Source organism: Ischnura elegans, chromosome 10 (assembly GCF_921293095.1).
Source record: "Ischnura elegans chromosome 10, ioIscEleg1.1, whole genome shotgun sequence".
NCBI lineage: Eukaryota > Metazoa > Arthropoda > Insecta > Odonata > Coenagrionidae > Ischnura > Ischnura elegans.
Genome location: NC_060255.1, coordinates 71,015,617 through 71,039,026, shown reverse-complemented (window position 1 = coordinate 71,039,026; position 23,410 = coordinate 71,015,617). Strand labels below are relative to the sequence as shown.

The following is a 23,410-nucleotide window of genomic DNA, read 5'->3' as shown; positions in this document are numbered from 1 at the left end:
TTCATTTGCCGATAAAAAAATAAAGTTGACAAATATCACCCGCAATGTTATCATTTGTGTTATGAAAGGACATGTGCGCGAAGAACATGTCTTACAAAAGTGATTTGAATGTGTTTGTCGGGGCAAAGACAGGAATACTTAAAGGTTAGAATGGAGACTGATACGATGACACAATCTTTCTGTGTAATAATTGATTTAATTTTCAGTGTCCTTTTTCTTTCGCAGGAGTGAAACTCTGCGAAAATGTGGCCATAGAGAAGAATCTCAATGGATTGAATTTAAATCCTCGCGAAGATGAAATCTCGGCGATCGGTTGGGGAGATTCCGAAGAAAAGGAAATATTGTTGGGATTAGCCAATCAAGTTGTTAAAGTTTATGATTCTGAACATCTCGCTTTTACATCGAGCCTCAACACAAAGTGCGGTGAGGGTACCATTCGAGGAGTATCAAGGTGCAACAAGTAAGTTTATGTTTTGAATAAAATGTTCTATCGCTCTTCTTATTCGAAAAGCTGGTAAAAAATAAGTTAAATGTCCACAACTTCAATCACAAGTTACTGTGTATCAAAATTATGGCTGTTATCATTGAAAAGAGAGGAAAAGTTCTTTTTTAACATGCGTTGAAAATCTTAGGGGGAAATTACTGTATTAGTCGTGAGATACCATTTATATGGCGTGTTGATAAATTATTCTACTTCGAAACACAGGAAAAAGATATTAAAATTATATCTTTATTTGCCGGTCTGAGAATAGAAATTTATGCAACTGGTTATCTAGAGATATTTCAGAGTTAAAATTAGCTATAAATTACTCCATTTCTCATTTATCAATTTTTGGCACCCTACTGAAATTTGATATTGCCTGCTTTGTTGTTGACCTTCGATGTCCCGGATAACACAATATATTTTGAAATGGGAATCGTCAAATATCAAGTGGTCATAAAAAGATAATATTCCGTACCGTTTGGATACATAAATCTAATCCTAGCATCTCCCTGATCTAGATGTAGTTTCATTTAGGTCGTTATGTCATTTTGAATCATATTTATGGCAAATAAAGGAAGGACTTATTGAGCGGAATCCTGGATACTTTGGTATTAGTGATTTCTACTCCACGAAATTGGTCCAAATTGTAATTATATTCATTAATTCAGCAAATCCCAATTTATTAAGAAATTGAACCTACCTATCTCTCAATACATCCATTTCACTAGGTCGATTGGGGCACCTAGTCATCATGCAGCTGTCATTTTTTGCCTTCTCTTGGTATGGTATATATCCTATATGTCTATTAGGAACATTTAGAAGGGGGAGGCGTGAGGGCCCCACACTTCTCCAATGCTCTCCCCTAAATGGGGAAAGTAAAGAAAAAATAAAGTCCTGTACTCTGAATTCATTAAATGAATAATGCACAAGGGAATTCTTTAGGTGATACTTTGTCGATTATAATGTTATTTGTTTATATTTCAAATTGGAATACCTTTGGTTATACATACTTATTTTGGTGAGTTAATCTAACTATACATTTATCTTGCCCCCCCTACCAATATCAATACGTATAACCTAAAGTTGTTGTTCTGCATGATTAGCCCAAGTGTGCGTGAAAGATAGAGAAAGGCAAACCTGAAATGCCAAAGTCGCCTAGTTGAATTTAACGAGTATTCCTGGTGTGTACAAGCAGGTGATATTGCCTCTCATCACAAAGGTAAAGCTCTGCATTGGGGCCAAAACAATGTTTAGAGTTGATACTGGTGGTCCCTTCAAGAATGAATAAATAGGGATAAGTTTTATTTCAGGGAAGATGAACGTATGACTAGGGGCCTGCTAGAGATTTACTCAAAGAAGCATGAGCTTTAAAGCCTTAAAAGAGCTTGTTCATCTTTATACAATTGCTGTTGAACTAGAATTTTTTCGTAAAATAGACTTGCGGTTTTCTCAAGGCCTTATATATTACTGAAGGAGTCTATGAAGGCTTTATAAAAACTCATTCATTTTGATATTTATTTATGTCACTACAGTTGTGAATGTGCCCATATGATACTACTTCTATGTATTTTTTTTGTATTTATGAAGTACATGGTGAATGCTGTGTGTGACTGTGATGTTGGTATTCTTTCAGGTCAATTGTGACTGCTGTGGAATCGGGAGAAGTAAGTTTGTGGTCAGATGGGGAATCAGCTAAACTTGAAGAAACAATTAAAACAGGACCTTGCTTAGAAAGAATGCGTCACAGCTCTTATGACAGAGAAATAATTGCAGTTGGTGGTAAAGAATCTGACCTAAGTCTATGGAACTTGGAAGCCAAGGAAAAGTGTGTATTTAGGGCAAAAAATGTAAGTTTTGTTTATATTTTTATCTCAAAATTTTAATTGTTTTTGTATGTTTCAAATTGTGCTATGATTAGTGCTAAATAGTGAGTCTTACTTGAAGTGGTTCAGTTTAATTGGCTGAAACTACTGTACTCCTGGATGATTTGGTATTAGTAACTTCTACTCCATGAAATTGGAACCAAATTCTTTTATATTTTAGAATGAGTTCTGTTCTCTTGTGACCAATTGTTTGCTGCATTGCTGGTTAGTGGTCAATTTAAGGATTTATATATATTTGAAAAACAACTGTTTTAAGGATTTCTCTGATAAGGAAAAAAATATAGTGGGGTAAAAAATCATTTCTCCATCAACAAATATCCTTCTAAAATATTATATTATGTGCAATTTTTTCATTCAGAGATATTTTTTATTTTTTATGGATGAAACTTATCCTCATTGTTTGTCTGTAATTATTTATGGTTCCATTCAAATTCAAACAACAGTGAACCTTACAAAGTTTTTATTTCTTTATTTCCAATATGGAGAGGTTTCACAAAGTAAAGCCTGAAGTTATCAGGAATATATTTGAGTTATATTGAGTATATCTGGGTAATGTAAGGCTGAATTTTCATACCAGGCTCTTTTATTTTAAAACGTTATGGCATATATTTAAGATTTAGGAACTTGAAAATAATCTGACTTACACACCAGTTTGAGTTAAATTTTGCCATAAGGTAATCTTTTTCCTTTAATGGAAATATATCCTCAGTTTTATCTAGAAAATATAGACAGGTGACCTAAGAACACTGATACCTGGCATAATGTATGGATCTGGCTGTAATGTTATCTACTGATTTTCAGGTACCACACAATCATCTGCAGTTACGGGTGCCAATTTGGGTTTCAGACATGGCCTTCCTGCCTGGAAGTCAGAAGGTAGTCACATGTTCCCGATATGGCCATGTGAGTACCCCCTGATTGTGATACACATAAAATCATTTCAGATTTTTTGAACATTGAAAAATTCCATTCTTTATGCACGATAAAAGCTGTACTTGTAAATCCGTTGCATGAGTGGGAATGAAACTAGCACTGAAGCAAAATATGACAGAACCGTAGTGTGAATTTTCTCGTGAAAGTTGTGACTTAGAAGGAAAATATCAAGTTACATGAGAACAATGGAAACATGTTATAAACATCTCTCCCCCTTTCTTGCCAAAAGGACCTTTTTCAGCCTACCTGCTTCAGTGTGCCTTGTTTATGGAGACCAACTGTTACATAAGTCACCTTTTGGGCCCAAAGATGTCTAAACATGACTTGTTGTACCTTTATTGGGTTAAGTATTAGTAATATGCTTTTGATTCAAAAAGAATCAGACCAAACACAATGTATTTCTGACATCATTTGAGCAAGTCATGCAAGAAAATAGTTTTCCCATAAAAAGTTATAAATGGGATGGGGAGTTGAAAGGGAAAGAGCTCAGAGCTCCTTAGCTTGAGAAAGGTCCACTTACAATGAGAAAAAGTATGTATGTATTAAGTTTCCTGAGAACAGTGGGAAGAGGATTTTTTAAATTGAGTCTCTTTCCCCTCCCCTTCACACTGGTAGACCTCTTTTTCATGCAACCTGTATACCTGCTTCCTAACTTTTGAGCCAAGCTGCTTGCATGAGTCACCTATAGAGCTTTTGGGTGACAAACAATAAATTTCTGCAGTTAACGTTTCACCTCCATAAGATTCCAAGATTAGTAATGAGCACCAAATGTAAAGAAGAGTGAGTCCTAACACAGCTAATTTCAATATTTAGTTTTTTAAGTGCAGTACCCTCTGTTAAAAATATTTCTTTATCCAAGAAACTTTAGCTTATATATTTGACCGCACCCCATAAGTGCTAAGAATTTTTCACTTAAAAAATGGCTGTGGAATTTATTTTTTACCAGTACGGATTCAAATTTTTTATTGCTAAAATTGATAGGCACAAAGCTTTCTAGTTGAAACCAGGTTAAACCAATAATTAACACTCTCCCAACAGCACTCTCTTTGAAGACACAGGTGTTGCGTGAGCACACTAAAAAGTACAGGACCAGACAGATTGGAAACCCAAACTGTATTAATCACATAGCTTGCTAACTGCTTATTTGAGCCATGAGTGTGAAAGTTTGGTTGTTAAGGTGTTGGATTATGTTTTTTTTTCAATCACTGGTTTCAGTCAGTTTAATCATCAGTCACTCATAAATGTCAGTAAGTCCAGTAAGCTCTTTTCTAGGCCAAACTTTACTAGACAATTAGCAAATTCTAAAGATATTTATATAAGTGAGTGAGAAAATTATTGTACAATTCTCTTTAATACTAACCTATTATATGTAGTAACCTTGAGATATAGGATTCAATCCGTCTGTTTTTTTAATAACTGTGTGTTATTATTGTAAACAGTAATTTTTAAAAACCATTCAAATTGAATCCTATATTTTGAAGTTATTTTAGGTAATAGTAATTAATTTTTGGAATATTTCCTATCTGCCTAGCCTAATTTGATCTAGAGAAAAACTTAAATGGCTCTTTTTACTTTAATCATAGGTTCTTAGTGGGTAACTTTAGTTTACCTCTTTGATACCAATTTTCTCCTACTTATAAAGCAATTGCTTTGTCTTTCACAGCTTAGACTGTATGATCCAAAGGCTCAAAGACGACCTGTTTTGAATATGGAAATTCCTGAGCAGGCGTTAACAACTATATCTGCCTGCAACAAGGAGAAGTCAGTATTTTTTTACTTCTTATAGCCCATAAAAATCTTTGTTTAACTTTAAAATCGACTTTTTATGAAAAAGTTATGTAATTTTCTATCAGTAATGTTGCCCTTACTTTTAGATTTTCATGGATTACATTATCAGTTATACTTTACTCTGATGTTCTTGTCAATATGTTGGGATCCCATCATTCATTGTTTTTGTTCAGTATTTAAGCGAAAGAGTGTGGTGTTTGCAAAGATAGAAATGAATGAATATTTTTTTCCATTTTTTATGAGAAATTCAATCCTTTAAAAAAATTAAAAAAGGAATTTTTCCATTTCTTCTCATCTTTATATACACAATGTATTAAGTTCTAAGCAATTTTAAGTAAGTAATTTTATCTTATACTCAAGACAATCATTGAAAATTATTTAATTCAAATGTGTTCCTAAGTAATATTTCTAATGTACCCCTTCAGTCCATTACAAATTTTAGAATCTTATAGGACTTATTGTTAGTAATGAGGCAATGTTGTGGACAATTTTTGCCTTTTTTGTTATTTTTTAATACACTTACAAATGTTTATTGTTAGCCACATTGTGGTTGGAAGTGGAACTGGACTCATGATGTTGGTGGATCTACGAGGGAAAGGACTTCAAATGCATCATTACAAAGGATTTGTTGGAGGAATTCGTGATATTGCTTGCCATCCCACAGACCCTTACATCTTGTCTGTTAGTTTGGACCGCTTCTTGCGCTTGCATAATTTGAACACCAAAGCCCTTCTGCATAAGGTAAGTTATGGTTTTTCATTGAATTTCATAGTCTTTCCTGTAAAATTTGATAATACAGTCTTTATTTATGTCCCCATTTTTCACCTATGAATGAAATATCAGCTTTCAGCGAGCAGTAGAACTAAGTGTCATGAGTAGCAGTAAAACAAAGTCTTTCAAATTAGCAAGCAAGGAGAAGTTTTGCCTCAAAATGATGTTTTAAAATAAGATATGAAAAAGATTAGAAACTCTTAGTATTGAATGTATTAAAAATACAAAATGCCTATATCCATAGCATTATCAATTCACTCGTACATGTTTTTAAATACTCACTGTTGAGTTGGAAAAGTTAAAACTAGGAAACAGGGAAATATTCATAGCCAATTAATTTTAGTTTGTCTTGTACAATTCTACAATCTAGTTGTGATTGAAATTGGGGACAGTTTTTGGCTTTCTGGAAGAGATGTGGAAATTTACAGTTTGTAGCATAGAAGGTCTGTCAATTTAATTGTTGATCGTTACATACAGCAAAATTATATGATTGAGAGAGCACCAGGTAGATAGGATTTCAATTCAGGAAGAATTTAATTTTTAAAAAATAGTTTATGGCCAAGCAATCAAAGAAACTTTGAAAATTTCTAGAATCAGGTCATTCTTGCTGGGGGGACAATTTCTGCGTAGAAAATTTGGGAAAAATTATAGCCTAGATTTTGCCTTTATAATTGTGTGTAGCATTAGTACTAAACCAAGATTAAGTGAGAATTATGAAATTAGTAATGAGTGAGTGGCAACAAGATCTGATTTTCTCCACAATCGCTAAGGAGTAGACATGGCCGTAGCCAGGGGAGGGATCAAGGGGGATTGATCCCCCCCACCCGAAATGAAAAAAATTAAATAGATACTTTATCCTCGCTTGGTGCTCACACGAAGATATTATATAGCGGCACAGGGACATCTAGTAGTCCAATGCGACTTAAGTCAATAATTATCTAAGCGAATTTGTAGGTGCAGTGTGTGTAGTTGTAGTTCAGTGTGTGAAATAATAGTGCTGTGAGTGACTTATGAGCCTCCTGAGGGACCGCAGAATTGACATCGACACTGAGGAGTTAATTCATTTGGTCGCTGCATTCAAGGCTAAATTCAATTTTATAATAATATTTTTATATTATCCTTTAAGGGCTTATAATAAATATGTATATTTAACCGTTTACGCTATTTTATTTATCTTATAAAAATAATTTTATGTTTGTCTACTTTTCCATAAACCCCCCCAAAAATATTTACTGGCGAAGGCCTTGGGAGTAGACCAGTATGGGTTTGCTGGTGATCTCTCTAAATTTCTGGAAAATTTGTAAGATGCTAATCTTTAAGGGGGCTTTACGAGGAAAATTTTTCTTTCACTTGATTATCAAATAATGTTTTGAAATAAATGATGAATGTCTTGAATTTTCTTGTCTGCAAATGCCAGACCTCAGATTTTTATCCCTGAGGGGTATTGCTTATCAAGGTGCTGTTGAAAGTAATAAAACCTTCCTCCCCTCCAAACAACCTTAATTCGCCCAATTACAGTAAGATGATGATGGCGACCATGTTAAGTAATTCAAGATTATTGTATAAGTAATAGCACATTAGCATATCAATGAACAAGCGAACGAATAGCTGCCTTATAAACTGCATTTTAAATCTCAAATAACTAGCATTTTCTGTGTTAGCCTTTATTTGACATGAAAACTATAAAATCCCATTGCTTGGCAATGAGACAACAATTTAATGATATCATTTCTCAGCAAGGTTAAATGGTTGATGATAATTAAAATATAAAATGCTATTCAACTTTCAACTTCCACAAGGACAAGGAAATATTACAATGAATTAGACTTCTTTACTTAAGAGTTATACATGTACCTACATATGTACACATATTTTAGGTGATTTTTTTTAAGGTTAAACTAATCCTGATGTACTATTTAATTGACCTTTCTTGTTTTGTCCTTTTTCAGGTGTACCTCAAATCAAAGCTAAACTGTGTGCTGATGCGATCAGACTTCTCATTGAAGGAGGTTAAAATAGAAAAGAGCTATGAAAATGATGAGGTGGAGGAGTTACTTATTCCAAATGATCCTCAAGATGAGAAAGAAGCTGCTAAAGAAATGGACTTGATTTTTAATGAAATGGATTCAGCAGCAACACGCAAGAGTTCGAAATCGAAGAGTATTAAATCCATAGACTCAAAATGTCTAAGTAAAAGGAAACTAGAAAAGACACAATTTCCTCCCCTGAAGAAAAAAAAGAAACAAAAAGAAGTAATATAGAAAGGAATTGATGTTATTTGCATTAAGTAACATTGTTACCTATTTATATGCTCGATTTTCATTTTTATCAATTAATAAATAAGACATTCTGTTATTGTATTTTTTAAACATTTGGTTATTGGATTTATTCTTGCATGATTTACTTAACTGAATTTTCCTATGCTTCCATGCTGATATCAAAAGAGATAACCGTAGCTCTTCTTATCTTTGGTGAGGAGATTGATGCATCATAAATTTACTTCACCTCTGTACTGCTGCTTATACTTTCATGATAGGAAGCGCAAAATAATTCTCAGGTCTTCAGATGAATCAGAAATTATATTTCTTCACTTGTACATATTGTGAGTCAAATCCTCATTGTAAGGGTAACTGATAGCAACAATCGTATTTCTTATCCTCTAATCCCTAATGAATCCGAAGATACCTGCAAGCCTTTAATAATTGATGCAAAACATTCAAACTTGCTGGTCTTGAATCCTGGTTTTAGTTTCAGAGAACAAATGTTAATTATTTCAGGCCACCTGAAATGAACTGTCCCCACTTCCCCCCATTTGTTTTTTCCCCTCATAGAACTTACAGACTATGAACTAGCTTTGCAATATGGCTGATTCAAACTCTGATATATTAATGGAAATGATTTGATCTGTCTGATACATGAATGTCTTAGAGGACAGTATAGATTTGCACTCCAGATGGGAAGTGAAGCCATGGTTCTCTTGTATACTTACTCTCACTTCCTCATATTTTGGACTGCTTCCTTGAAAAATATGTTTGCCAGAGCATCTTACACCATAGTATCTTATGTCATACTATATACACCAGTGTTTCCCAAACTTTTTCGAGCCACTGACCCATGAACCTATACTCAACGCCCCCCTAATCGGTATCTTTAAAATAATAATCAGAATCATATACTAACCAAATGAGGAGCATTGTAATAATTAAATTAAAAACAATGACTAATAAATAATTAAGCTCTCTGTGTCGTGAAGTTGTACCAACGATAGACCAAATCAAACGTTTCCCTTGTGCAAGAAAGGCTTGGAAATATTTTTCAAGCGTTCTTATACTTTAAAATGTAAGAAAACTAATGGTTTAAATTACTTCTATACGCGGGAAACAAATTAAACTTTAGAGGCGAAGCTTGAAAATGAAGACAAAAGGAAGGTTACGGAACCTTCGCATTTGTCACATTGTCAGGACCCTCCGGCGCCCCCCTGCTGCCCCCTTGGCACTTTTCGCCCCCATAGACTACAGCAATGCCCCCTAAGGGGTGGTAGCGCCCACTTTGGGAACCACTGATATACACCATTGTATAATTGTTGTTTGCTGAATTCTTGAAATATTGTAGAGGTAATGGTTCAGTAACATTAACGTAGTGATGTCAATCATGAATCGTCAATGTAATGTTGAATATGCAGTTATTGGTTAATTACTGATGATTTCATGTTGCAAAAAATCAAGAAATTAATTTCAAGTGGAAGGTAACAAGTTCACTAAATGTAATAATTTTCAAAACATTTAATATTTTTAGTATTAATCCTCACAAAGGATGTTTCGGTTAATGCTTAAAGAGTATTCTCTTGGAATAATAGGGTAGTTTCCTTCATCAAAGAAAACTAATGACATTGATTGCAATTTGTTACCACCATTTGCGTATTCTTAATCTACAAATTATTTGGTTTTAGAAATTCCAGTTTATACATATGTTAATTGTCAATTTTAACCTCATTTGAAAAAGGCCAGATTGGTGCCCATACGATGCCACTCCACGTGACGTCACAGGGGCCTAGTTTCTATACGAATAGATAGGAGTTGTACATCGTTTGAGATTACCAATGCACATATGAGGCTCAGAGCTCAGGGAAACATTTTTTAATAATCACCTATTAAAAGTGCCTATGGTCGGAAAGTTTCCTTCATTTGATAGGGTATTAATAATCCTTATTTGCACCAAGCGCTACCTGCTAGCAGGGTACTCTACACTACCGCCTTGCTCGGCAGCCAGCAGCCTGTTCATAGCCTCGCACCCAGGTGGCTTCACACAGCAGCAGCCAGACGTCTAACAGGCTTTTCCCAGCATTCATAGTTAGCCATCATGTTTTCGCGTGCTTGAAAAATCTTCACTTTTCATTAAATTGCGAAAGATAGATATCATCATTTAAAAATCTAAAAGCATGACATATGTTCTCCAAGAGTAATAATCTCTCGATTTAGGTGATAAAAAAATAATATAACACAGGCCTATTTTGATGGGTAACATTTGGTATGAGAGAACGTAATTGATTTATCAGCTGTGCTCCAACTCATCATTACTCATTCCTCTACTTTTCCTTGATAGTTACATGCAGTGATGGGCACCATCTGGAGTTTGCCTTTTAATGGATTGAGCTGGAGACTAACTATTTTCTGACTACTTGACTGAAATCATGGATGAACTGGTATGTCCACAGATTTCTTGTAGTGCAAGTTCTCATTATACTAGTAATCAGCAAGTCCTAGGCATAATGCTATAACGTAAGGGTTTTTTTGGCAAAGCACTGTGGTCATTATACCACTCAGAAAATAGGCTAGGTAGTAGAGAGCAATAGTGAAAATTGCTTGTGCCCTTGTGTTTTCTCTCGACAAATGATCAATACAAGACTTCAGTCTAAATTATAATCATTCCAGGGTCGTGGCAAATAGAGAAATAGTACCTAAGTGGGCAATAATTTTTAAACCATTCTTTTGTGGCTCCAAATATTTTTTCTGAAAAATACTGCATACTCAGCACTAATGAGCAAATGATTTTCAACGTGAAGTCTCATCTTTAATAAGGAATGGCGGCAGGCACACATTTTAGTAGTACATTTTTTTTTTTTTTTCTTAAACCACCGGATACAGCTCTCATTGGCCATTTTATACCGGGGTATTCAACAAATTTAATAAGTTAACATACACGAACAACCATGCCCTGGATAGGCTAAACCTACCCAGGCGGGACTCGAACCCGCGACCCCTTGTTTGGCAGGCGAGGACGTTACCCCGCCGCCACCGAGGCCGGCGAGTATTTTTGGTAAGAGCAAAAATTATTGAGCATTACGAATCTAGGTACACTGAGCTATGAGTTTGCAACTAAACTAAAATTACCCCATGTTTTCAATAGAAGCTTTGTTTGACGGGGAAGCAAAACATGTCTCTACTATGGGTGGCTTTTTTATAGACTGTACATACATGTACCAAAGTAGAGTTCATACTTGCTTTCCATTTTCAATTTCCCTAATTTACAATCCAAGTATTTTAAATCTCCCTGACTTCATACCAATGGCAAAGCTCTTGCATTCAGTGATTTCATGGAAAAAATGCTACAAGGAACATTGCAAAAGAAATTGGAGCAGAAGTAAAGTCAAGTAGCAATAAGTCTGCAATGATCCATGCATAGAGGCCTGCAAGCAGTCGCTGAAAGAAACATGCTGAGACCAGACCTTTTCAGAAGAGAGAGAGCATTGCCAAACACTCCTAGCTATATTTCCAAAGTTCTCCTACGTGTATGATATTTTTGGAGATCTAAATGCTGGTGTTTGGGGCTGAGGTGATCATCCAGATGATCACCAAGCAGTCCCAATCAGAAAACCACTTTGGTGGCATACCGTATATGTCTGAATATAGGCCCCCTTTGTTTCCAAAAATGCCTGTGATAAAAGTTCAGGGGGGGACTATATTCAAACCCATTTTTTTAATTTTTCCAGAAACTCAAGCCTCAAAATTAGGGGGGGGGGGACTATATTCGGAGGAATATGGTACATGCTGCCAACCCCATGCTCCCCTTTCTATCCGAAGGGGTTGTTTGAGGTAGTCAAGGCTGAGAGTTGAACCCCAGGCAGGTATGTGAATGCAGGGGGAATGGTCGCTGTCAACCAACTCCTTAATGCGAGTGGCTGTAAGCATGAACTGTAGGAGATGAATGGGGAGAGTAAAGATTTTGTGTTTGCTTTCAAGCCTCTATCCCATACCACCCAGCAAATATGGCAACAAAATGCCCTCCTTAAAACTCAAATGCAGCAATGCTCTACTGCATTCACCTACGATTTTCCATCTTTTTCCTACCTGATCCTTTTTTCCCCTGATCATAACCTAATTTCCTGCATTTCACCATAACGTTCAGTCCCGATTTTCGTTTCCTGTACCGGTATGAATCCTGCTAAGGCCAGTAGTGCACTAGTGCAACCATATCCTGTCACATACTATCAATTTTGACCCTTAAGCAGGGATTTGCGATTTTAGCTGCCAGGCAGTGCAGAAGAGACCATCTGTGTAGGAGGAACCCCCTGCCAAGAGGGCTGGTTGACTTACAATGTGCTCGCTTGGAATTGACAAGATCAGTATCAGAAAAGCCTTTGGAAAGAAGTTGACTCTTGGGAGGAGGCATGAGATGATTTAATATGAAAAGGTAGCGTGGAGCATTATTTAAAATAACATTATCATTTTAATCCAAGACATTCGTGGAGGATGTCTGAAAATGCTCGAATCATCATCCAAATTTTTGGAATGTTTCTTTGTATCAGTTGCATATAAATATTTTGCTCTCATTAGCTACCCTAGGAAAAAAATATTGTGATAAATATAAGAATATAAGTTATGAAAATGTCTCGAAAAATTGAGTGGCAAGAAATCCTAGGCTTCAAGAAAATTTCTCGCAAAAAACATTCATGCATGAAAACTAATATTAAATCGATGACATATAATATTTCTAACTCACCAGGTAAATCTTAACCAAATAATTGTAGGATATATAAGACAAAAATGGTTTCATTACTACAAAAAATACGTACATTTACATAAAAGTTCACTCACTTGACAATAAAATGTCAATCAGGTGCAGCGTAGTGATTTTTACGAAGTTGAAAAGTCCGCTGAAAAAACGCAAATAAAAATAAATAAATGAGTAACGAAATGATCTCACCTCCCTCGCTGGAATGGCGGGAAGCGTATCTGTTTGTTTGTGTACGAGTAAAGTCGTACCCGGTATGGTAAATAAGGGTTCATCGAATTCTTGAAAGAGGTATCAAACGAAATTTCTTATAAATCTGCTTGTTCTGGTTTTTCTACGCTATTTTTTATCTGTTACAAGCTTAGTTAGACACCTGTCTGTTGTTGACATTCGCACGTGGGATTTTGAATTAACATTTTCATGGAGGTTTAAACGGGATGATAGTTTACATCATTGATAAATTTTTGTTGCATCAAGGTTTTGTTATACTTGGGTGATAAATGTTGGCAATGTCCGATGGTCATGTGATACTTTTTCGTGGGCTCGGATGGTTGGATCTTTAGGCGCAGTATTGTTATTTCTTAATAATTTCATACTATTATTTGGAGTAGACGGTACATTTTTCCTTCCGTGCTTATTTGAAATCAGTCGGGAAATATGAGTTCCGATAAAACAAAGGCAGCAAAGGGTGATAGTCCGCAGGGCCATAACGATTCAACAGATATATCTGACAGCTCGTTTGAAACTGGAGAAGGAGCCTCAAGAAAGGACGACGACAATGACAATTCAAAGAAATGTTTTAAAGACGAAGAAACTGATGAAAGTAGTCTCAGAATGTCCTCGAGGTAGGTCAAGTTATGCTAATAAATCAATATTTCCATGGACTGAGTTTTCCTTAACTCTGTACTCTCACAAGGATTGTTATTGAGTGTGTGTGGCTGCTATCTAAGTAGTATTATTGAACTGATGAATCAGTCTATGCTATACCCTAATTTTCATTTGTGTACTCAGAGGAAACGATTCCAGCATCAAGCTAGCGTTGGACGTCACGCCTGAAATAACCAAGGTTCCTGATTCTCAGTACAGTGAAGGAGAAAGCCTAGGCAAGCCTATAACTTTTAGAGGGTCTATTTTTACTAGTTGTTAGCGGTTTTATATACGTGGTTATGTTGAAAAACAGGACTGTTAAGTTGCACTTTACAATTACTTTTGAAGGAGTGACAAGCCAAGCTTCGACCGTTGAAATAGAAAGCTCCGATACTACTACAGAGAAGGTTACATTTTCCCCTGGTTTTGGAGTGGAAGAGAGCCTACATAAACGCTCATTGACTCAGCCAGTTGGTAAAGGGACAGCATTCGTTAAAAGTAAGTGTATCTGTGGAAATTTAATTTACCATTGTACATAATGGAATTAATGCATTATTTGTCAATTTAAGACCTTATTATGTCCTAGTAGTGGTATCAGCAGCATCTTCTTGGCATTGTTATAGTTCGCCACCGTTATTTCAGTGCCATGATGTATATTTTGTGCAAAATCTGAATTGAAATCCCTACCCTGAACTATCCCTAAATTTTGTTTACAATTATGGACTATCATTTTTCATTGATTGGTTAGAATGAAACAAGGCATTATTCTTTGAATTCTTGCTAGTTAGTTTAATTGTGAGAGTCAAAGATTCATTAAAATCTGAAAAAATGTACATGTGGCATTTGAAAATGCATTTTGCTGTGTAAGTACATTTTGATGCCATTATGTCATTAATGCTTCTTTTCCGTTTTCGTTCTAGCTGAAGATGATCATTCATTTCATATTTCTCAAGATGAGATCTTTGGCAGCCACTCTGGTGTTTTTTCAAGCACACCTCAAAGTGTGAACCCTAGATCACAGGCAAAAGTAGGCCATGGTGATGTTGACATGATTCCTAGCTCACCAGAGGAAAAGAAGTGAGTAATAAAGCTTGCTCGTACAGCCCTTTTTCATACCCTTTAACTTATTTCTGGGAGGATTATTTGGAGTTAATCTGTGGGATTCATTTTGTTGATTGACAGTGCAATGTGGTCTTATAACATGATGACTTAATTATTTTTATACTAGGTGACAATTTTATGGCTGATATACCTTTGATTTAAACATGCTAGACCGTGTATGCTGCCCTGATGGCAATCATGAGCTAATAAGAAACTGGTTGGGTTTTATAGAAAATTTCAATTCAATTTTTTGGGAAATTCTTAATGAAAACTTTATGAAGGTGCCCAAAGAGGTTTTTTTTACATAATTAGCTAACCCCATTACAATGTTAACATTCAAAACCTCTGTGATTTCCACGAAAATTTCTTCAGATGTTTTAGAGACCCTCGTTAAAATCCTCTCTAAATCGACTGTTGTGTGACCTTCAAAAATCCCATTGAAACCTATTCATTGCATTAGAGGTATAATAGGAGGGAACACTCAAAATTCTAAGTTGGTTTACGTTATTTAAAACCAAAAAGATGTGAATGGTAAACACACATGCCAATTTTCAGAGCTCAAATTCGATTTATAACCGTGAAAAGTGGCTTTAAAAGTCCGCTAGGAGGTTTGGTGGTTTGGCCATGCCCACGACGCGAAACGTACTACTATTGCGTGACATGTGAATCTCATGAATGTCGCGTGAGTAATGCTTGTAGAAGCCGTAACCACGTTGGGTTCGTGGAAATAGTGGCCAAAAGTTAATCATCATGGCGTAGCAAAATGTTAATTTTGTTCTGGCTGATTCCCAAAATATACTGACATTATCAGCAGAAATTGTGAACATTTTTTGACTCTAAATGAATCATTTCATTGATATGAAACATTTTTAAGATGAAATGTTTACAGTTTTAAGTGAGGCAGTAATCACGGCAATTATGGCACGGATGCTTTAATTTGTGGACTTATCATGGTAATATCCTTTACTTATTAATGCTTCGGCAATCGGGTTGGTGTTGTGGCTAGAGTGTTGGCTTCCCACCCGGTGGGCCCGGGTTCAAATCCCGGCAGCGGCAGAGAATTTTCAGAGACTGCCCGATCCCTGCTTGAATGTTGCTCCACACACCATCCGTCGGATGGGACGTTAAGCCGTGGTCTCCTTGGTGCCTTTTGTTAAGAGCAGGCTAATGCCGACGCCGGGTTTCTCTCCACCCTTCCTCACCTACCCTTCTCTCATGGTGCAAATGACCTCAGCTGTCGGTCTCCTCCTCCAAATACCGTACCATACCTTATTAATGCATTTTAGCATCTGGATGTAAATGATTAAATAGAAGAACAAATCATTACAATCAATATCTTTCCCCTACTAGCTGTTTTCTTGCCCTCTGAAGGGAGTAAATTCGGGGCTCTATCAGTTTCTTTCAGGATTAGCTTACAAATTTCGTTGGAACAGCATTTTTTAAGCAGGGGCCTCGCTTTGGTCAACCTATGCTCCTGGCAATTCTTCAAGTCAGTTTTGTACTATAAAAAATGGTAAACAAATGTCATCAAAATGAAAGAGTAACTCAGATACGGAGATATTTACATTAAAATATCCGTAATTTCCCAGTATTCACCCTTAGTTGTTATTATACTTTGAATTCTACAGCCTGATTCCTCTAGGAATTTGCTTTGCTTTTTGTTCTCCATAGAGATTTTTATTGAGATTCACAAAACCTCATCAATCTCTAAATGTGTAAAAATTTCAGAAGTTTTTTATCCATCCATTTTCATCGAGAAGGGGGTAAATTAAGGGTTCGCCCGTAAGGGGTTCGTTCACTTAGAGTAAGTCTAAGTAAATTTTTAGGGCTTTGATCCCCTTGACCTCCTTTGCTGGCTTCAGCTTTGAAGAAGATGAAAAAATGTCTTGCTCTCAAAGGTGAATGATTGTGGGGACAACATCTAATGCTTTGCATTTAATAGGATAGATAAGGGTCAGGTTATATTTGGCTGGAGGGCATTGATGTTTGGATTGGCATCACAAGGAGTGAAGATTATTTTATTGACTGGGTTAAATTTTTGAAAGCAAAGTTGATGATTAAATCGACTCTATTTTGGTAAGTAAACCGATTAGCATTGACCTTGTATTTTTATTGTATTTATTTGCAAACTAACTTATGTTAAATGTATTTCACTGGATATCCCAATAACATGCTTGTTTGGAAATTTCTTCTTATATTATCCTTTATGTTGCCTCTCATATTCTTTTGGAAACGGTCTCCTTGGTGATTGGTGAATATTCTCTCCCATTTTCTTTACATGGTGATTGCTGGAAATCATATTAGAGCTCCAGAAACACTTTTTTCCCAATGCAAAATAATATTTTATTTATTATGTGTGCAGTTGCACTATTATCATCTATGCATTGCTTTAGATTTTTTAATGTTTTGGTATAGTATTTATTTGCCATCTTGTCATCTATAAATGCAGTCATAGCTACTAAATTATCATTTTCAATATTTGTTTTTTGTTTGATGATCATGATGCTATTTGATAACCTCCCAGTGAAGTAAGTGTTTCATTTCTGTAATATTGGTAAATGACTTTGAATACTCACTATGTAGGTTTTCCATTACTCATACCATCAATCCATTTGATCTTCATCATTCTTCTGTCATAGAACATTTTGAGCCAGCTTCTTGCCTTAATTTCTCCACAGCTCTTTTTGTCCATGTCTCATGACCATCGAGAAGCATGCTCTGTATGTATGTTCTAATGATTTGCTTCCTTCTCTAAGCACTCATATTCCCAGTTGTTATATTGCATTCTCGTGTTTGGAGGAATTGCCTGTTTGTTTGGGCTCTTCTACTGAATATGTACTTATTTAAGGGATGTGAAATAAATTTTTAATTGCCTTATAGGTGAATGCAACAAAAATAACAGGTATTGACTGTTGATAGTTCTTTCCATTCACTTCACTTTGGTCCTTCACTGATAACCTGTGTGTACTCTCTTTTTATGATGCTAGCTTTCTAGCTCCTCTTGTCACATGATCCCTTTCTGGCTCTCTTTTATTTAACAGATAATGGCTGGGGGTGCTCCTGGAAAAATTGGCAATGTCCTGCGTACGTGACACATTGAAAGGCCATGACTATCATATTTACAATTTTACACCCTAAATCCAAATTTTTTTATACATATTCTCATTCTCACCTAACTTATATGTTTCGACATTTAGTGTTTTGGTCTTCAGCAATCTTGCTGATCATTCTTAAGTCCTCTTTGTCTGAATTACTGTCATTATGTATTAATGCCGTTAATCATGTTTTCCTTTTTGCCTTGTTAATGGGTTGGTTGGTTCCCCTTTTTTATTTTGTAGTTTTTATTTGGTTTCTATGGTTTTACAGTACCACATCTTTTTTCTGGCTCTTAAAATCATTCACTGCCAAGTGGCAGAGTAGTGGGGGGCAAGCAAAGTCAGGACCCTTCAGTCAGGGCAGGATGTGTAAATTAGTAAAAATATGGTGAAAAATATTTTTTAATCAAAGAAGTTTACGACTTGCAAACTGCAATGAATTGGTTAATCACGAATTCAAGTTTCAATGCGTAATTCACAAAAGCTGTTGCTTATTCTCATTAAAATTTTAGGAAAAGACGTGAAAGAACACATTGAAATCTCTCACACGTGATTAGATTCATAAAATCACTCTGTTTTATGTAAATATTGCTCTAGAAAATTTTCCATCATGTTATTTATAAAAATATATATTTTAATGAGATAATTTTCTAATATATATTTCAGAATGAACTCTTATACCCTGATGCCAGCCTTGTCTAGTTCAAAAAGATACTTGGGTAAAGAGAGACGAGTCCTTAGCATAGCTAAAAGCCCAAAGAAAGGAGACCAGCCCAGTCCTGCAGTAGTGAAAGAGTCCAAACCCATTGAAAATCCTCAAAATAGGGAAGATATTGACAGTGAGTCTCAAGAAACTCTTTATAAGGGTTCAGAAGATATTCTAAAAGATGATTTAGTAGAAGAGGATTCAGAAAGACCAAAGAGTGGGTTAAAAAGAAAATTTGAAGAACTAATAACAAAGGAGGAAGGTTCTGTGAATAAATGCATCAGCTCTGATGAGGAAGTCGAAATTGTGGATGTGAAGAAGCCTCGTAAAAGTGTAGAATACATTTGCTCTAGGTCCTCAAGTCTTCTGTCTCAGAGAAGTGCTTCACCTCTAAGATCTCTCTCATCCAAGTCTTCTTCAAACACCTCATCCCAGTCTTCTACGTCTTCCCAAAAATCTGTTCGGTCAAAAAAACTGCACCTAATCATCGATTCGCCAAAGAAAATTGACGATTCTTTGATCAGGAAGTTCTCAAATTCTGAAGACTACTGCACTGAGGAAGAGTTCACTCTGCACATGTCTCCCTCCCAGGGATCTCAGTTGGATTCCAGAAATGGATCATGCAATGCATCTGTGGAATCCTCTGTAAAAGATGGCAAGTCTACTGGTGCTATGAGTACTATAATGGAAGTTGATGAAGGTTGTGTCGATGAATTACAGCAATCCCACAAGAAAGATGAGGTTGTGCCTACCGAAAATAAGTCCGCTGATGATAACCCAAGTGGTGAGGTAGCGACAGACTACGAAGTCTCTGCTGAGAGGAGTAGCTGCGAAGCAATAAGGCCATCGTCACCAGAATATTTGTCTGATGATCAGGCAAAGAGTTGGATGAATTTGTCCACAAAACCATTTACCCCTTCTGCTGTGGATGAAAAGAGGATTGTGGAAGAAGGTAGCGCTGTGGAGGAAAATAAAGTCTCCTCAGAAGATAAAGACAAAGACCCTATTTTACCCACAGAACCAGCAAAGACAGAAGTGGCTCCTGGTTTGAAAAATGGTCATGAGAATGGTGTTAGTGCTGAAGATCCTGCCTCTGAGCTCATAGTAAGTATATATTCTTACGTCCCTAGTATGGCTCTGAAATCTTGTGTTTCAAAGAGTTTCGCATATTATTCATGATATTTTTCTTTCTCAGAGAAATGGTGATCCAAGTCCTCCCAAGATCCATCAGTGGTTATTAATACATGTGTGCAGTGATGTTAATACTGAGAATGGGCAATACGTAAACTCCAAGCTTCTTGAGGTATGTGCTTATTTTTAAGTGTTCTTATAAGTGCTATAGTATTTACATTTCTTTGTTTATTATATGTTACATATACATATTTGTTCTCTGGTACTCAATCCCTTAAAAAACTAATATTAGAGCTCAAGAAAATATGAAACTTCAAGCATCTGTGATGATGAGAGTTCCATTTTCTTATACATATTGGTATGAAAATATTACCTATATTCTCTTGTATGTGTCACCGTCTGTATTCTCTCATGGCCTTGATCATATCTATTCAATTGACTGTAGGTTTACATAGTGTAAGTTCATTTTTTTAAATTTCTTTTTATTTCCAACTTCCTCGTAAACAGCACAATAAGGCCTTACAACAGAGGATTAACAAAGCACAATACAAACATCCATGCCCTGGATAGGGATCACCTACCCAGGTGGGATTTGAACCCACGACCCTCTGTAAGGCAGGCAAGGACTTTTAACCCGACTGCCACCAAGGCCAGCAATGAATTTTAATGAACTAAACACAAAATTTGTGCTTATTTTGCGCAGAAGAGATACCATCTTGAAAATGATGCAAAAGCATTGTACATATTGCAAAGCAAATAAGTTGGGATCAAGTGTAAAAATGTGGAAAATATGTTGGTGTTTGATTCATTACTTGATCTTGCAGCCCATGAAAATGATCCGTCTGTAGCTCAAGTGTCGTTTAGTAAAATTCTTCCTCGGGCATGCTTTTTTTACTCATTTCTTTTTTTAAGTATACCGGGACTAGCCACGGTGATAACTTTACGGGAGTCACCCGCAATGCACAAATTGTGCGAAAAATCCACAGAGAAAAAATCATTGGCCTTGACCGGGATTCGAACCCGGATCCCTCGATTTCCGGCCGAGTGCTTGAGCCAGTTAAGCTACCGAGGCGTCATTCTTCCTTGTGGAAATTTGTCATGTCTGCCGGAAATTGAGGGATCCGGGTTCGAATCCCGGTCAAGGCGAATGATTTTTTCTCTGTGGATTTTTCGCACAATTTGTGCATTGCGGGTGACTCCCGTAAAGTTATCACTGTGGCTAGTCCCAGTATACTTAAATTAGTCAAGAGAGAACACCTCTATGTGTTAACCCTTTCATTGCGTAACATTTTCTCAGAGTTGTTTCACATTGGCGGAGAATTTATTTTCACTGCATTCACTTCGTTTTTCGAAAATATGAAAACAATTTCAATAAAAAAGGGATTTTTATATTAATTTGACAATTTATTAAACAATTTGTTAATGGCATCACAGTGATGCCATCCGCACCCATGTGATAAATGCTCCGGATATTTATGCAACCCGTTACACAAACATTAGAAACGACGGACAACATATTTTTACATAGCAACTAAGATGCTTGAAATAATTTCTGAAATGATGGCGGAATTGAATTATAAAATTAGATAAATAATTTTTCAGATGTCATCCACTATCCATGCATCAAATTTTGGGTAAATAAAAGTTTTCGAATTTTAATTTTCACATCTAAATTTTTAAATTTACTAGTAACATAGATTTGGATGCAAGCATATGAAAGTTATTTTATCTTTTTGCCATTTTCTTTTGCGTTAATGCTGAAAATATTAACTAATAATTGTGAAATTCTTTGAAAAAAGGGTTCAAACACAGCCCTGGAACATCTGCAGATCATACACCATCAGAGTTATACTGATTCGCCACTTAGTCGTTCTAAAGACGTGAGGAGGATTATTTCTTCTGTTTGTCCTTAGAGTTTCAGTGGTGTGTCTTTTTGAGTAACTCAATAGATATTTGAACAGATTATTATAATTTTTATGATGATTATAATTTTACATGTATAAACTCAGTAGAGTAGCCACGGGAGGGGGGGTTATGGGTAAACACCCCCGTTGAGGTGCCAAAAACGGGTAAAATGGCCCCCTCACCCTTCAGAAGGGCCCTCAAACCTCCGGCAAAAACCCCCCATTTCAAAATCGTGGCTACGCGACTGTATAAACTGTGCCCACTGAGGAGAAATCTATCGATTAATTTTCGCACGACTTTGTTTGCATGTCCCCTGCCTCCAACATCAGGATCCTTCGCCCCAGTGTAAATTACAGCATCTTGCACGAGGCCATTAGGCTCAGAAAGCATATATAATGTTATGACACGTTTGTGACGCCGAAGCAACATGAACTAATGAAGCAGAGTTCTTTAAACGTGCAATAAATTTCTTTCATTCTTTGAGTGAATAATTTCAAAAGGGGTCGAATTTTATGCAAGGGGTCTCTTGGTATCGGATCATCTACTCCAGGGTTCCTGCCAAACTGCATGCAACGGAAAATTAGTTGAAATCGGTCTCGGGAAAAAGTGCTGTGACGGAGGGAAAAATTGAAGATATTTTCCTACCTTTTCCAATAATCTGGAATGGATGGCCATCTTACAATACTTCATACAATCATACATTAGGTATATCGGACCAAAAATGTCTCCCATACCCCACGAGTAAGATTCCTATGCTCGGTTATCCTTGAAGAACTGCATGTTGAGAGGCATTGGCAATATGGACCAAAGCCTTTCAGACGACAATATTTCCTCCAGCTCCACATACTAGCATCCTCAACGTAAACCTCAGTTAACACCTATAAAATATACTACAATAAAATACATTACACTAACAAAATGCACAAGACTGATGAGGTTGCTCTTTTGCAGTCAGAAAGAGATGTAAGCGTTAAAGTTTAGAACCGACGTACAAGAAATATCTAAACGTGAATGCTCCAGATAAAACGGCAACGTATAATAATCCAAAAATAATTGTTTCTTTGCGCATAGAAATTTTGCTGACTTTCTTTTCTGATTATAATAGCTCTATTTGGTCCAAGTAAAATATGTAAATTGCTTCAAAGTTAAAAGAACCTTCGCGGAGAAGACCCAATGCAGTGTTCCATGCATACACTTGAGTAAATTGTGCCAGAGGTAGTTTTATTGCGAGGAGATATTCTAAGCCTAGTTGACCAAAGGCTGATACATAAACGGTCTTTGGGTTTGAAAATAGGAATAAAGCTAAAAATGAAGATGTCTCCCATATTCCACGTAAGTGGCTAAATATATGTAAAATACCAAAATGTCCAATTGAAAAAGGCCATACGATAATATTAGGAAAAAAATCTCTATAGAGGAGTGAAAATGCACGCAATCGAAAGATGTCCGAAGGAGAGACTGTACTAATAACGAGAGTCGCAAAAACTGAGAAGGAAGAGCTGAACTTTTCTACGACATGCTCACAACAGAATAGTTGCATGGATTTCTAATAAGAATGGCAAAAGTACTTCTAAAAATAGAGATAACAGGCGACACAGAGCGACTTGTAGTCTATTCCGCGGTGACGGAAAACGACTTTTTTATTTGAGCCCCGAAATTCGATCATTTTTTCCCCAAGGATTTCCCCAATTCTAATTTCTCCTTCAAAATGGAAAAAATATAAAAGTTTCCCTAG

The 23,410-nt window shown here is 36.2% G+C and overlaps 2 protein-coding genes across 5 annotated transcripts in view; both read left to right on the top strand.

Moving 5' to 3' along the window:
* The first annotated feature begins 24 nt into the window (after positions 1–24).
* Positions 25–8,228, top strand: LOC124166528 (WD repeat-containing protein 74). Its single transcript, XM_046544071.1, has 7 exons — positions 25–144; positions 226–460; positions 2,118–2,331; positions 3,169–3,270; positions 4,964–5,061; positions 5,628–5,829; positions 7,809–8,228. Exons 1-7 carry the CDS (start codon positions 72–74, stop codon positions 8,118–8,120), a joined length of 1,236 nt encoding a protein of 411 aa, XP_046400027.1. The 5' UTR covers positions 25–71; the 3' UTR covers positions 8,121–8,228.
* A 4,835-nt stretch (positions 8,229–13,063) lies between these two features.
* Positions 13,064–23,410, top strand: part of LOC124166703 — a 33,939-nt gene continuing 23,592 nt past the window's right edge. The window contains exons 1-7 of one of the 4 annotated variants that reach the window (XM_046544357.1): positions 13,064–13,161; positions 13,519–13,715; positions 13,882–13,973; positions 14,086–14,235; positions 14,658–14,814; positions 18,600–19,743; positions 19,835–19,942. In XM_046544357.1, the coding sequence (XP_046400313.1) occupies positions 13,528–13,715; positions 13,882–13,973; positions 14,086–14,235; positions 14,658–14,814; positions 18,600–19,743; positions 19,835–19,942 (1,839 nt within the window). In that variant the 5' untranslated portion in view covers positions 13,064–13,161; positions 13,519–13,527. Of the gene's footprint in view, positions 13,716–13,881; positions 13,974–14,085; positions 14,236–14,657; positions 14,815–17,142; positions 17,248–17,299; positions 17,367–18,599; positions 19,744–19,834; positions 19,943–23,410 lie in introns of those variants that run through there. The other 3 variants (XM_046544356.1, XM_046544359.1, XM_046544358.1) reach the window with 3 other exon arrangements.

Excerpts from the sequence above, each read along its gene's own strand:
- LOC124166528 (XM_046544071.1), top strand. The coding sequence starts at position 72 with ATGTGCGCGAAGAACATGTCTTACAAAAGTGATTTGAATGTGTTTGTC. Across the intron at positions 3,271-4,963 it reads CATGTTCCCGATATGGCCAT|CTTAGACTGTATGATCCAAA; the intron begins GTGAGTACCCCC and ends TGTCTTTCACAG. Across the intron at positions 5,830-7,808 it reads CCAAAGCCCTTCTGCATAAG|GTGTACCTCAAATCAAAGCT; the intron begins GTAAGTTATGGT and ends GTCCTTTTTCAG.